At 44.6% G+C, this 16,388-nt stretch overlaps 1 protein-coding gene across 2 annotated transcripts in view; it reads right to left on the minus strand.

Annotated features, from left to right (window-relative positions):
- Positions 1–1,904: 1,904 nt before the first annotated feature.
- The window catches only part of LOC119442456 (delta-sarcoglycan), a 52,594-nt gene continuing 38,110 nt past the window's right edge, over positions 1,905–16,388 (minus strand). For both annotated transcript variants that reach the window (XM_037707352.2, XM_049662180.1), the window contains exons 2-9: positions 15,833–16,088; positions 10,625–10,744; positions 9,724–9,825; positions 7,384–7,471; positions 6,138–6,257; positions 5,306–5,378; positions 4,701–4,824; positions 1,905–3,058 (exon numbers count right to left, since the gene is read on the minus strand). In XM_037707352.2, the coding sequence (XP_037563280.1) occupies positions 2,888–3,058; positions 4,701–4,824; positions 5,306–5,378; positions 6,138–6,257; positions 7,384–7,471; positions 9,724–9,825; positions 10,625–10,744; positions 15,833–16,072 (1,038 nt within the window). In that variant the 5' untranslated portion in view covers positions 16,073–16,088 and the 3' untranslated portion in view covers positions 1,905–2,887. The remainder of the gene's footprint in view (positions 3,059–4,700; positions 4,825–5,305; positions 5,379–6,137; positions 6,258–7,383; positions 7,472–9,723; positions 9,826–10,624; positions 10,745–15,832; positions 16,089–16,388) is intronic.

The following is a 16,388-nucleotide window of genomic DNA, read 5'->3' on the forward strand; positions in this document are numbered from 1 at the left end:
AGCCATGGCAACAGACATGACATAACGTTTCAATGTCTTCCGGAAAACTGCAATATGAGCGAGAATTACCACCCCAACGAAGTCACCCGATCTGCACATGAAAGCGAATTGCGCTGCATTATGAGGGCAACGTCCTTCAAAATGTGTAGAAATACGTGGTTTGGCCAGAATTCTAAGAGCTCTGATTTGTACCATATCGATCCGCTTATTGAATTCAAGTTTCTATTGTCATTAGACAGAAATATGGAAACCTTTATTCATCGATTAAGGCTAGGCACTGCCTTCACAAAACATTTCTTACATAGAATTTGCCGTGCGGAAACCCCCGAATGTGATTATGGATTTGTAGATGAAGATATACATCACCTCCTCTTAGATTTCCCACATCACGACACACCAAGACGACGACTTAAATCAACTCTAATGGCATTAGACCATAAACCTTTCAGTTTAAGAAAACTTTTGGGCCCTTGGTCAACAACGGCCTTGCAAAAGAGCGCTTTAAAAGCATTAAAAACTTTTGTCCAAGACGACGGCATTGTTGGCCGTTGTTAACGCTTTTAATGTTCTTTTTATTTCAACGTCGCCGTATATGTGTATGTGTTTGTGGATTATGTGATGTTGAGTATTCTGTTCTGACTATGTGATAATGCATTTACACGATGTATGCACCACCCGCTGACTAGAGACTGCATTGTTAGGTGACAGTATTATTTGTATTTTTGAAGCTTTCTTCTGCAGTGCCGTGGAGTTAATTTCTTTATTGTGTGTACCACATATTGTTTTTACGTTGTAGTGTTACCGTGAAAACGTTGCTTCACAATTATTTTTTATGTTCTATAGCACTTGTATGAGAAGGTTGTTTGACATGTAATCCTGTATGTTGAACCCTGTATGTTGTAGGTTAGACCCATTCAAGAGCTAAGGAGTAGCCGGCGCCTTATTTGTGCGTCAACATCTCCTTATATCATATCAATAAAAAAAGCGGTCGGTGTGTTTTGATTCCATATTTGCGAATCGACACTGTGGCTGGACTGGCCTCGATGTCCGGTAAACTTACATTGGCCCGGTGGTAGTCGAACGTCTCCACCATGTGTCGTTTATGTTCGTTGTCTTCGGTTATGCAGCTACATCTACCGCCTGGGTTACCACTAGCTGAACATACCACGTTGTCACCGTTTGTGGCTCGGTGTCGCATTTACTATCTCCTATACCTTTCTTATTGGAATGGCCGACGGCCACGTGCGATACATGCAGCTGTGATGAGACGCTCGTACACATTATCTCTGTGTTCCCGCGATCATAGCGCCAATAGGCAAGTGATGTGACTAATGCTGGACCAATTAGACAATCGTCTCCTATCAGAACAAAATGTTCTAGGCCAGTACTCCCAAGAAAACTCCTCACAGAAAGATTTATTCGCTGGAACCTGCGGTCTGCGACTCTATAGTGTACTCTGGTTAACGTTTCTGCCTTTCGATGCATCCTTTCGCTCTCACCATTATTACAAACCAGCTCGAAAGGGCGCAGACAGAAGTGTCGTTGTGTGACGAACGCAATGAGTTTGATCTTGATGGCAGAATTAGCAATCTCTCAACGCACGAAAGTTTTCAGCTCCTCGGACACCAAGGTGCAGATGGCAAAATCTTCCTTTTCGAAACTACCAGGGGCATTAGCTATAGCTGAGTTTTCAAAGGCATGCTCGATAAACCTGCATCTTGTATATTGACGAGTTATAAACGTGTCGATTTTCTTTCAGCTAGATGCTGGCCACATGGGGAAGACAACTTCTAGAGCGCAGCTTCGGCTGTGATGCCACTCTCTGACCATATTTATTTCGACAACGCACTCATGTCACCGTACAGCACCACGATCATATTGAAATGAAACCAGGGAACGCGCACTGTAAACAATGATTGATATACGTTTATTTACAGACACTCAACGTGACATATAAGGCAACAATCTTTCGGCAACAGATATATTCACTGTTCTACCCTTCAACATCGAAGCTCTAACAAATACGGTTCGCTCGCGGCAATTTGTGATCTTGACCCTTCCTGAGCGGTGCGAATACAAACAGATAAACGAAGTTTTCGCTTGCACCCTCGTAGCATGCTTGTTTTAAACGTGCAGCTTTGGACTGAGAGTAATGTCCATATTTAGTATAATGTCATTTACCTGACTCAATATTCATTCCCCGTGGTGAAGAGCTTTTCCCCAATGCCTTTATTACCGTTGCGAATGTATTTTCCATGAAGCTATCTCGTTTAATCCGATAAGTGTATCTAGTACCCGCTCACCTTAGTCGTGCGATAGCCCAGTGATTGGTTCAGATTTGATTTAATTACTCTTTATTTTCGTTGTCCCTTCGGTCATATAAAATCTTCTCCTCGTATAAAGGTCAAGTTACGTAGCGTAGGTTCAAAACTTCGCCTTGATCTATGGCCATAAAACCTTCAATGTAAAGTTACAGGTTTACTTCAATAAGAGCCGTCCTGAAGTTCATCAGCCGGCGCTGACTATACAATAGAAAACTGCACATTAAACCCGCGTTATGTGCGTCTAATATGTGACCTTGCCTTTCTCCAAAGATTTCTATTTTTTGTCATATCAGCAACTATACACACTGAGCATTCCAACTCCTTCTGTTAACACGTATAGCTTGCGAGACTTTGGAGCAGTATTTATACCTTCAGCCCGTCTTCTGCTCTTGAAGCTTGCACGTGCTTTGTCACGATATTCTTAGCACACCATATCATCTTGGTTATTTCTTCTTCCACTTGCATCTTCACTGTATGCTGATATGCCACATGCACATTCCCTAAGCTCGATCGCTAACACATAAGCTTGACCTTGGCGTACACAGTTCTGGGTTGGCTGAGTTTCACTTGCAGACGCTGTCATCTGCTCGACACTGTCCGTCCGGTTCAGACAGGAACAACACACCAGTCTGACAGACACAAAGTTGAAACACATTCTTGTAAGGGCTCCCCGATAACGCCGGCAGCGGTGTCTTGAGGTTCTGGAACACGATGCGTTCCGAGTCCAGGAATATCTGCGATGAAAACATAACAAAAGAAAGGTGTATTGTCTGTTGACTTCAAGATTTCTTTTTTATTATATGGCATTTCTCACAAATCTACAGTGTACAATTTGTGGTGAAGGTAAGGTTAAAAGCTTCACATTAGGCAGCTTAACTGGCCGTACTTCCCTGATAACTTGAAAGCAATGGACAAAGCAGCTTAGTCAAAAATGTGTGTACAAACATGCTTAAGAAGCAAGTTAACTGGCCCCACCTCCCCGGTAACTTGAAAGCAATGAACAAAGCAGCTTCGTGAAATATGTATGTACAAACATGCGTAAGAAGCAACATGAGCAATAAAGATATGAGCATATCGGTACAGACAGTAACAAACAATACCAAATATCTAGTCACTGATGGCATTACACAAAACAAATAATTCCTGCTTTGATATAACACGCAAGGAATCTTCAGTAAAGTTGTATTTATTGAGTGTGTGTGGCAAAAAGTGTTTTATGCGCTGGAATGTGTAATAGCACGCGTTCATGGGACATGTCAGTACGCACGGTGTCTTGTTAGGTGAATGGGCCTATTTTGTCGTAAATTTGCGGCGCTTTGCAAGTTAGAGCACCATTTATGGAGCTCTGCCTTAAAAATGTTGAGAGTTGGTAATCATAAAGTACTGTTACTTTCAGACCGTGATAGCTAAAAATAAACTAGAGTGTAACGATTGTAATCTAAACGAGCAACTGTTCGAAAGACTTCCTTCTGCAACAAAACTAATTTACTAAGTGCATCTTACGTACTACTACCACTTATTAAATGACTCTAACTTAGATGAGAATCGAAGGGAGAGTTATGTATGAGTAGCTTTTGTTGGAGGCGAATTTGCTGCTGGCATTTTCTTAGAACTAGAGCCGTACAGAGCTTCTTCCATCACAAAACACTTCAAAGGAGTGTAACACAAAACAGACGCCCACGTAGATCCCTGAGCGTTTACAGCATTTTTTCTTTATCGTTTTTTTTTTATATGCGGAATGCCAGTGGTACAGTTATTTTTAGTGTCCTAGAGGGGCCCTAAAGAGAAACACTGAATCTGTGAAGACTTGTAATTATTTGTGTAGAAACTCTACTTCTGTTAATTCCCTGATAATGAAGACAAGATAGACAAGGCGATAATCTTAATTTCGCGCCTAAACTTCAGCGCCTTACATCAGTGAAATGTCACGTATTTCAATGTATTTTCCCGTATTTAGCTCGTTATGACTAAGTAAAAGCCCATGAAGCTTGCTAAATAAGTTTTTGGCTCCTTTAGAATGCAGTCTTGCCCCTGTTTACAGATTGATTGATGAAATAAATGTTTATTCAATAAATGGCCCAGGGGCTATTGGGGAAATATATAATTTGCCAGTAGTTTATTTAGCCAGCTACAGGAGTATTGATAATGCGAATGAACTTTGTTGCACTTCTGAGACAAAGAGAGAGGGAGCAACTCATTTTATTCTCAGGTTGAAAATTACTAAAATATGTTAGTTTTCCAAACCTGTATAGTACAACGCTGGCAAACACGCACTACTAGCTATCGTGCTTCACAAGACAACATTTATCCGACAATATTTCCATTGTCCTAAATTCCCCTAACTTCAAGTGTACTTCGCGCTATCGTAGTGTTTACCTCGCCTTGCCTTGACTGGAGAGTAAGGTTCTGGTGACAGGCGACACTGATGTCTCCAGCTTTTGACTCCACAAGAACGCCTTGCGGCGCTTCCACCTTAAGCCTTCGGGTAGGCGACTCGAGCCTGAAAACAAGTATACGTGGCAGCACTGAGAATACGCGTTCATTTCCGTTTTATTTTTTTTTTTTTTTTTGCAGCCAGCAACTTTTGTTTCGCATTTCTTCCGTGTCCCTAACGTCTGACGTATGACCTCATGCGGTTAACAGTCATGCGCAAGGAAGCAGCAACGTAGCCAAATTTGGGGGGTCCTCATGTATATCGTCACTCGCTAGGCTCTCAATACAAGTAAAGGTCAGGCAACAGCATTACACGAAAAAAAATTGTATTTTACAAAGACGTGCCCAAGTACATTTTCTCTTTTTTTTCGTTTTTTTAATATTGATTCGGTTTGTTCATTTCTATTTTTTTTTTAATAAATGAGCTTTAGATTCACTGCTCTTAATCCACGGATAGGAAACCGGATAGAGCAATAGCGCAATGTCGTTTTCTTTTCCTTTTTCTTTTTCAGTAATTACAGTCTGACGGATATTACAAGTACACTCACTTTAACTGCTTGAACGTCTCAGAGCGAACTAACGGTGTCTGCACCGATCCGTCGAACCTTACGCCTCCAGGACCTGAAAAGACAAAGCGTAATAGAAGTTTTATTTCCTGGTGAGTTTCCAGATGGAATTGACTGCGTTATAATCGCGCCGCCGATGATGAATCACACTTTTAGCCACATGCCTTTTCAAGAGTGTTACAAAGCATCATTTCAGGTCCATGATAAACCTGCATACAAGCCACTTACCAGACTACGGTTACAGGATCTATGACTTGCCTCATTAAATCCTTTCTGGACTTTCTTGATGCAAATAAGACAGAAATTATTTATGCAGTAACAACATATACCCACTAGCTCTTGCACAGGGAGAACTATCCAGAATTATATGTACCCACAACGTCGCACAGAAAATGGTTTGGTATTTTCTGTGTGGCATTGTGGCTTACACGAACGATGACAAATACTCTGCTTTTGTTAAGGCTAGTTCAAAGTAATATAAATAAATTTCTTCATCCCAAACTCAGTTGAGTACCCTGTAGTGCTCCTGTATGTATAACTTTCACTCCATTGTGACGGAAGGTATAGGTCTGCGAGCGGTATACTGACAATAATAATTGTAAGAAGGACAGAAAACTTTAATGATGCTCGGCTATTTTATTGCAGCGCATTTCGTTATTTTGACGAAAGATTTTTTTTACGGTTACCTCAGTTCTGCCAAACAAGTTGCCATCTCGCTTGAAGCCATCAATATAGAAGCAAACCGTGAACTCTGAGTTAGGCTTGTTTTTTTTATGAAAAAAAAAGAACTCTACGCCAACACATAAATGCTCACCAGTGACTTTTAGAGAGTCTGCTGCTACTGTAACTTCATCGTCGGCAGCCCGAAATAGCAGCTTTCCTCTCGAGTCACGAACTCGAAACTCGTCGGCGAAAGCTTCAACGATTGAATTTCCTGTAATGGATAGGAAAACAACCACATTGTGTTACGCTCCTAAGTACAAAGCCGGCGAATACAACATAGTCTCTTCTCTGTAAGACTATTTTAATTTATTTACAAACGAAAATAATCCAAAAAGGGCAACCAAGAAAAATAGCGCACATTTCGTGTCTTTGCTTTCCACGTCGCTTGAAAGCTATGCTTCTAGTGCACGTATCAAATCTGGCGGAGGCCTACCCTACAGTGGTAGTGGTACGAAGAAAACAATTGCACTCTAGATCAGTTATCAGATTAACAAAGTGACACTTAGTGGTAATACATAATTAACATAGTCCCAAATAAATAAACGACCAAACCATATTCTAAACTTAAAAGCAACAAGTCTCAAACGCGATATGTTCACGACGTGCTGGAATACTCTACTAACGTCACACCCCTACCCCCCTTTTCCCCTTAGAGCATAATTTACTTCTTATTTATGTTTTGTGCTATAGCATAACGGAACCATATTACAGCTTGAAAGAGAAAAATTCGTACATGTCTGAGAGCAACCATAACCTACAGTGGCGCAGTGACTGCCACGGGACTGTGTTGGTCCCGGGTTCGATTCCCGCATCACGAGAAATTTCGCTTTAGCTGTGAATCTCTGAGAAAGCAGTGTGAGTTTCCTTTCAGCCTTGATGTTACTCTAATATGGATGACAGTTTTTACCTTTCAAGAAACTTTCTCCACGTTGAAGAATACTGCGGAACTTTATTTGCCCTATTCTGTGTTACTGCACATGCGATCGAGAACACCTTGACGGAGCAACTGCAAAGAGCGCGGATTAGATAGCGCCCGCAAAGTTGTCAGATGGCTGTGATGGTAACGGGATAATTCCGCTGTGCTAAATCACTAGGGGACTGTGCTTTTACAAATAATAAGTTCTCTCGTCATTGCACACTAATCTGAAAAGCAGTTAGTTGCTACTTTTCTTGGTAGCTGACCACGTTCATTATGGCTACGTGTGTATACTGATTGTTTATAATATATATCGTGAAACGGGTACGTCTAGTACAAAAATAATATATGAAACAAGATTTCAAATCATGCCGGCATGATGTTTATATCCACAGAAACCATACAGAGAGAACGCACTCACCTATAAAAAGTCTATTAGAAATCTGCCCTTGGTTATTTCTGGCATTGAGCGTAATGTTCTTGGAAGACTCTATGTTGAGGGGTTGTTCCTGAAAATGAAGCGATTGTTTTTGTACATAAGTGACCAGCGTACAACAGAACATTTAACTTGGCCACCAAATGTGGATGACGCGAGAAACAAATCTAGGACATCAGTATTTTGAAATCCTATTTTATTGAGTTATATAACACCTGTTTTCTTTCGTTAAGCGGTACAGTTAACTTGCCTAACGGGACTCTGGGGCCTTACCTAAATGGCGTGAGAAAAAAATCACTGCGCGTTCTGATCACAACCACGCGGTGTTATCGACGTTCCCGTACTTGCGGCCCAGTGAGGCAGTATAGGAACTAAGTACGGGAAGCGTGTTTGGAGAACTCATGGTATAGTGAGCAACACACACGGGTGCACCTGGGTAAGTACACATTAGAGGCGCGCTTTCTACATTCGATACTTTGTACAACTTACTCTCGCACTTTCTGGTTTTGTAGTTGCTTTACTGCACCTGTCGCTCAGGGCTATCTGCCCTGATATCGACCGCGAATAAAAATAATAAAGAAATGCGCAGTGGTCAACGCACTCAAACAAGCTACGCTCGCAAGGCGCTATAGCAAACAGAAAAACGAGGCACGCGATCTCTCGGCCGCATGTCGGAAGCCCGCCTATCCACCGAACATATTCCGGGGGCAGTGCCACACCGGTCGTCGTTACCAAACAGCACCGACTGGCGACATGGAGTGCGCTCTCGCCCGCCCGCACACACCCACGCACGCACGACCCGCAGGTTAAGGGCTTAATGAAGCTTGCGCGAGGTGCCCCGTGTCGTAGGCTTAATGAGACCCCACTGATTGCGTGCCAACCATTATTAACGGCGCCACAGCCGCCGCGCGGCGCTCTCCTCCGCCCTCCCCCCTAACGCTGTACCCTCCTCTCCTCCCCTCTCGCTCACACTCGCTTGTACACCGCCGCCACACGCATCGCACGGCCCTACAACAGGTAACCTGGGATGATCGCGGCATACCATTAACGCCTGCGAGTCGAACCGAATGCGTGCGGTGGTTGCGGGGGGAGGGGGAGGGGCGATCGGGGGGGGGGGGGGGGGGGCGATGGAGGGAATCGACGGCTGGCCGTGGAGGACCGTTCGCTTCCGCCGCCACAGCCTTCACCGCCATACGTGCGTCGTCGGAACGAGTGGTTTGCCCTAGTCTACCGACAGCAGTGGTGGTGCTTGTTAGGCGCAAGTTCGAAATGCGCTCTGGGAGCCCCGCTCCGTCGACCCGTCCGATATGTTAGTCCTCTGCTTTTACTTCCCTCCGGAATAAAAAAAAAAAAAAAAAAAAAGGTGCGCGTGTGCTCCGGACCTCGCAATCGCGCGGTAGCCAGGCGGGTCGAAGAGTTTTGTGCACGCGTGTGGTGTAGGTGTTTTAGTGCGTAGGGTTCGCGCAAGTGTACCCGCTGAGCAATGACCTCGCCTCGTTGCGCTCCGTAAGCTTGCGTGTAGAGGAGATTGTGTTCTTGGGAATAAAAGGGGTAAGACGTAAACGGAAGCGAGGGGAGACGTAAAACGGTCTTTCGCTGAAGCGAACCCGCAAACTGGATTTGGAGTTCGGAAAATGGAGATTCTGGACAGTAACAGACGTCTTTTGGGTGTCGGTGGAGATCGCGAGCCGTGCAATTAGCCTAAAGCGAAGCGTAATTAAAGGAACCTGTAGCAGTTCGCTACCCGTTTGAGAGTATTCTTTATCGGTTAGAATTGAACGCCAATGGGGATAGCGAGAAACGGTAAAATCGTAAGGGACATTTCAAATTATGTGTATCGGAGCTGCATTTACATCGTAAGTACGGCAAGTTTCTTTTACATTGCAGTCCGAATGCGCAGTTTGGACACAGACACTTTTTGGTGCAAATTTTTATTTGGTAGACAATAAATATTTGGGTCTCTTCCGCCCAGTAATAGTACCGTTGATTCGCTGTTGACAATATAACTTTAATATTAAACTCTTTCTTTTAATTCAAGAGTCATAGTGCTCACCGATGCAGTAAGTTTACCGCACTGGTGTCCTATAAGAGTGAGTCTACTAAATCTTAGTCAACAAGAACGTTCGGAAATAAAGCCACATATGTAAGCAGCACGCAATTCTGCAAAGGGCTTTGCCAACCAAGCCTTTGTTCTTAGTGTATGCTCTGGTTACTACAAGGCCTATAGGAACGGCAGGTATGATAGCTTTACACATTTTGCTGGTGATACAAACGCAAACGTAACAATGCGTCACAACGCGAGCGAACACGGCAATGTGGACTTACCCTCCTTGATCGTATTTGTGCGGCGTATAGTGAATCCAGGAACTCTGCTTCTCCTTCGAGCCGCACGCCGCTCTCAACTATGCGTAATCGGCCCATGCCATCCTGACGAAGAAGAAAAAGTCAAGTTAACGTAACTTACAACACCAGCATGTGGCAAATTTTCTTTGCACTCTGTGCATAAATTAGAGACCTAGACCAAAGAGTGTTTTCCCGGTTTTTTAACACCAGCGCATTACGGCAAATCCCCAATAAACTCCATGTGTGCTCCCTCTTATTTTTAGTTGTTATCTCGCGTACAGAAAGATATGTAACGTTTATATACCTACCCTGTGCATTAATATAACGCGGCACTAAAGTGAAGGCAGCCCTTTAGATAACGGAGGAGCTCCGTCGTTGATGGGTATGGGGTGTATAGGGACATGGATATTCACATGACGGAACTCGTGATGGACCAGGAAGCCTAAGTGCACGAGAGGGCTCGAATGTGACCTAATATTCACTCAGACTAATAAAAGTTATTTCCTACTCCTTTGTGCTTGGTCATCTGAGGCCAGCTATTACATTGACACCAGTGACCGATTATTGTTAAATGTCATGGTATTGGTGTCAAAACCAATTTCACCAATGACATAATTGTACCGAGTGTCTATATAGGTGCCGCTACACCATCTCTCATAACCTTAGAAATAGCCGCAGCGGACTGTCATTTGGTCTTACGCGCTGTGGTTAGTTCCCTAAATCTTCCTTTTTTTCTGGGCCGATTCATTTATTCTGCGTTTAGTGAACTGTGTCCCCACCCTTAACATGGCACCTTGTTGCTGTGGGAGCAACCAACTCCACTGAACAGAAATGAGGAGGGGAGGTTTTAACAAAGACAGCAGCAGGCATTGCTCACACTCACCAGCGAGAAGTCGAGCACCCTGAGCACCCACACCGTCAGCGCCACGTTCATGATGACCATGGCAAACAACAGCGTGACCAGGAGATACAAGCACCGCTTGCGCCATCCGTATATGCCCACCTGCACATTAAGTACAGCGGAACAAATGTTATCTGCCTTTCCCTTCAGCATGCAAAGTAAAATTGACAGAGTGAGCCAGCAAGAGATGACTGTGAAAGCTAAAGTAAGTAAAAAGAAGCATCACCAAAGCAAGGTCTTTATTTAGTCATGGCACGAGACTCCTAAACCAAGTTCCAAGTTCCACAATGCGACTTCAGTGATACAGTGTGTTTATACTTCCTACCGCCTCCATTCCCCTCCTAGACATACCGTCACCTCCTGCGTCTCGCCAATTCACAACGCATGTAATAGTCCCTTCTTAAAAGAGCTTATCTTTGTACCATACCCTCCGTACCCGAAACACGGCTAAGGTGCTCATCAGTGGAGTGATGATGCAGAAGCAGCTGAATTTCAGGCACAATGACAAACTGTGTGTACGCTGAGATCGCGCTGGAAAACTCGCAAAATGCGCACAGTCATGAGCCAAGCGAGAAGCGTTCGCACGAGCATGCAAGCTTTGAAATCACAAGCTTTCTGTTTAGTTTTATTCCGATGGCAATTATATGCATACGCCCGGAGAATTTTGGCCGTCACCGTTGGCGTTGAGCTCCGCATATGTATGTATGTATGTATGTATGTATGTATGTATGTATGTATGTATATATATATATATATATATATATATATATATATATATATGTGTGTGTGTGTGTGTGCGTGCGTGCGTGCGTGCGTGCGTGGGCGCGCGCGCGCGTGTGTGTGTGTGTGTGTGTGTGTGTGTGTGTGTGTGTGTGTGTGTGTGTGTGTGTGTGTGTGTGTGTGTGTGTGTGTGTGATATGTTCATGCATGCAACATATGCGACATATATTGTAGTACTATTCAACCACCAAAGCTTTATTGCGATAGCAATTATATGGACATTTCAACCGGATTTCTGCCGTCGCCGTGAGGTTCCGTATAGAGAAAATCTTCGCCGCGCGCCGTATGCCCGAGCGGAAGCGTGCGGGGACACGCGCTATCTCGGAGCGCGAACGCACTCAACCTCCCACGCGCAAGCAAGGAAGCGGGAAGCCAGCGCCGGAGGTAGGGGGGGGGGGGGGGGACGGCTTTGACCTTTGTGCGCTGTGCATCCGCCGCTCAGTTTCCGTTGAAGGGATAGACCGCACGTAGCTTCGCCTGCTGTGGCGTATGCGCTTGCTGCCAGCGTTTTGACAGTCGTTGTCTACAGTCATTCAGTGTGATCTATTCATGTTTGTTTGTGCGCGCTCACACCAAGCTTGTTCATTCAGTTAGTAATAGACGGGCCACATTTTCCAACGCACGCTACACATGCAATGCTGCCCGGATCGGCAGTGTAGCGCTACAGGTGTGTCCCTTCGCACGCGCTGCCCACGGGAAGCGCTTCTCATCAGCACCACCGTTTGACACGCGCCTTCTCATGGTCATCGAGTCTCTCTTCATATCGGTCTACTTACGCCGCAGCACACCTGCTTACTTAATCAGCTCATGTTTACTACAATTCATATTGCTACCCAAGCCGCTCGCCTTACTTCGTATGACATTGCTGTGTTGTAATCGCATTCATTGCTTCGCCCTTAGGGCGAAACTGTGACATTTTTTTTTCAAACGAGTTCTTACGTTTTTGACTAAATTATTCCTCAGTTTTTGAGAATGACAGCACGCAAACAAATGTCATGAAACATAACATTCTTGAAAGATGTTATTCTCTTTCTTAATTTGAATATACTGGCAAAGAAGAAGTGTGTAGAAGTGACACCAGTTGGCTTCTTTTTTCTTTCTTTCTTTTTTCACGACACGCTACTGAACTGCATTATTTTAAAAAATGTTAATCTACCATGAGTATACAGAAAATCAGCACCTCCTACGGGTTCGTTTTGGCGCAAGGTTAAGTACTCTACGTGTCGAAAATTCACGCAGAGCCATCCACCACCACATACTTAGTAGCCCACGTGTAGCTTTGACACGTGTTGCATCATCAGTGATCATGCTTTTTCATGCAGTATTGCGTGAAGTAATCGAATAGCGATCCTGCAAGCGCGCTGAACAAAAGCAATTTAGCGGGAATTATTTTCTTTTCTCGCTATATGTAAACAGAAACCGAAGCAAAATCTGTAATCTAACAAGCCTCAGGAAGGCTATTGCTCCACGTGCCGTTTGGTACATCTACACGTATTACGCGTCTAAAAGCTATACCGCTCGGCCACCCAAAACGCAAACTTAGCAATTTTGCTCCAGATCGCTAACGGTTTTCTTCCAAAGAGCGTCCAAATAGCTGCTTGCACAATTGAAGGAAAGATTTATTCAATTTCACCGCCAATCTCGAGAGCTCAAGGTCGACTTCGGCGTAATCGAATTTAATTTCTCATTAAAATGACTTGCGCAAGATCACTGGATTGTTCCAGCTCGGATATCGGGCATGGACGACGTGCATAATCTCTGACATATATTGGGCAGGATTTCACAGCCATGCCGTTTCAACGTGCTTGCCAAAAAAAAAAGCTTTTTTATCCATCGAGGTGACTAAGTCACTATAGCATTCTGGTACTGTCGAAGGTTCAGTTCCCAGCCGCAGAGACCGCATTCTAGTGGGGCTGGAATGTCAAAATGGTTGTGTGATTCTAGTGCCCATTATACACACCCAGGTTGTCAAAATTTCTCCTACTACAGCATTCTACTTTAGTTGATTTCGCGGTAAAAGGTTATTAAAGACGATAGTCTTTCTTGGGGAACTTAAACGCTGAAAATTTGGTCTGTCTGTCTGTCTGTCTGTCTGTCTGTTTGTCTGTCTGTCACCCGATTCAGCCACCCGGCCAAAGTTGGACCACTTGCTTACCACCCACACTACTTAAACTGGTACGGCTGTTCATACTTGTGAACGTTATCGATCACAAAGTAAATATTACGCATATCTGAGGCGCAACATCACTAGGTAAGTATTAGGAGGTGTGTTCCTTTAATAGAAAATACATAGATACGTAACTCTAAAGACCCTGTTTTCTTAAGCTGCGCTGAAAATACCATGCTATGCGCGCCGACGAACGACGTTCCCCGACTGCGCGCCGACGAGCGCCCTCTGCCATGGAGGAAGGAAACCCTCTGCACAAGCTCATGTTTCCCGATGTATTGCCAGATGGCGTCCATGTCTCACGCAGCGCCTCCTCAATTTTATCAATGCCAGCCAGATGCGGCCGATTCAACATAAAGGAAGCGCTGTCTGAGGCAGGGCAAAACATAAATGGCCGCTTGATGAAATAATGCGGTAAAATGAAATCTGTTCAAACAAACCTCCATTGCATTTATCATGCCAGGACGGAAATGGTACGAGAACAGCATCACGGGTGGCCGCGGATCAGACCAGCACTCATGTAGTACGGCCGGCAGAAGACTATCGTCTTTCGACGACATTTGCAGCGAAGCACGCAGATACGCGGCAATTTTTATTACAAGTTTAAATTTCGCGCCGAACGCCAATGCCGGTACGTCTGTGGGAAGTTACGGATGGCAGTGCATTTCTTTCGCATTTCAGCCACAGTGGTTCCTTAAAAGTACTTGAAACTCTCTAAGTTCAGTCTGCGGCTCTTCGAGAAAATAGTGTGTCGATTTTTTACCTCTTAAAATTTAACTAGGCCCTAAAAGACGGCGTCGAAACTCAAGAAAGTAACTGCAATCTTCTGCGGAAGCTTCATGGCGGCGTCGCCACTCGACTTTCTTATTTGAGTCTTTTCTGGCTTACCAAGCATCTTTCGGTGATGAGGGTGGCTTTTTAACGCGATAGCGTTTAGGGCCCCTGTCGAAAATCTGGCGTCGGCGTCGGCATTGCCGCCCGCGGCCGAGAAAATCATCCCCAGCCACGCAGGCCCTCCAAATAGATTTTACCGCTAAAGTTGCTCACAATTTCTCTTGCATTCTTTACAAAGTTATTCCTTGGAATTTTGAGACTGACAGCCCACAAACAATTGTCATGTAACAAAACACCGACAGCGCATGCCTTTTATGCTAAATCTTCTCAAGCTGAAATATTAAAGGTGCAAACAATAAAAGAAGGCCGGCCCACGAAAGAGGCCGTGTTTCTACCAGAAAGCGCGCCTTCGTGCATAGCGTTCACCGCCAGCGTTTCCCGGTAAACATTACGGTTACATAAGCTGCAGTTGCCGGGAAGTGTGAGAAATAGTCAAGGATCTTTGAATGCTATCGCGCTCCACTCTTGAAGGCGAAGCTTAAGCGTCCTGCAAATTTTTTTGGTATTACTATAGAGCTCAAATCATTTCTTTCTTTGACCGCATTCACCGCATACCTCTCTCTCTCTTTTTTCTATTCCCCTTCTCCCTTCGCCCAACGTAGGGTAGCCAACCGGACTCTTGACTGGTTACATCCCTGCCTCCATTTTTTTCTCTCTCACTGACTTTACCCGCTTTCATAATCGGTGACTGGTGCTCGGTGCCAGTCGAACTTTCACCGAAGATGCAAAGGGCGAGTGCATAGTTTCAAAGTTTCTAGTTCTAGGCTTCTCTTATGATCGGCGTTTACCGATCGAGCATGGTTGCACTAGGTAGCTTTAGACTGTATGAAACTGAAACTAAAGTGTAAATAAATGTAAATAAAGGTGAAGGATAGGCTATTTGAAAGTGGACGACTTGCGTTGTAAGAACATCAACTTGAATTAGGCGCGCATTTATACAATCACAATGCATATAAGGTTGACATTTGAGACATGCAAATCTGAGATTAAATTTGTTGCTGCTCTAGCTCGAACATTATTTCAATAACTTTTCTGCGAAATCGTTGTTAAAGTGGAATCAATTTTCAGTTGAAAGCTACCAAATATGTTTTTTTTTTCTAATGTGATTATCATTCTTCGGGTATCATAGTACTGTATTGGGCTAGGCTTAGGTTGCATAGCTTAAGAAAGAGGCCCTCTTTCCGTCTCCTATTATTTCCACCTTGGGCGACCCAACCTTCTTAAAATTCTCAAGGCACTTCACGCACTTTTCGGGGACTATCTACTTATCCATGTCTCTAACCGCAAGATAGTTCTGCACCCCCTTATCGAAAAGCTCTGCGGACGCCTGTGGCGGTCCGTGCTCGCACCTGTTGCTTGTGTACGAAGGCGGCGGCCGCGGCGTCCTCGTCGTGGCAGGCGACGAGGTCTTCGGCCACTACGGCGTCGACAAAGACGGACGAGCGCCGTTCCCAGGCTGAAGGACGGCGCGCCGTCCCCTCCCACACCGAGGACCGGCGAGACCCCGTGCCCGTAGCCGAAGCCGGGGTGACCGTCAGCGACGGCACCAGGGGACCGGCCACCACGCCCGCCGACCCGGACGACGCCATGCTCGTCGGCACTCACCTGCGAATAACAACAAAATGTTTCTTTAACAGTGTTGATAGCTGGGCTAGTTGATAACGATGCATTGGCACAAACCGCGTGGCAACGCGGGACCCAATGAAAGAAGGGGCCGGACAAGCACAGACTTGCCACAGAATTTGTCGAGAGAAAAAAAACCAATATATATATATATATATATATATATATATATATATATATATATATATATATGTCTGTGTGTGTGTGTGTGTGTGTGTGTGTGTGTGTGTGTGTGTGTGTGTTGGTATATATATATATATGTGTGTGTGTGTGTGTGTGTGT

The sequence above is a fragment of the Dermacentor silvarum genome, chromosome 2 (assembly GCF_013339745.2).
Source record: "Dermacentor silvarum isolate Dsil-2018 chromosome 2, BIME_Dsil_1.4, whole genome shotgun sequence".
Taxonomy (NCBI): domain Eukaryota; kingdom Metazoa; phylum Arthropoda; class Arachnida; order Ixodida; family Ixodidae; genus Dermacentor; species Dermacentor silvarum.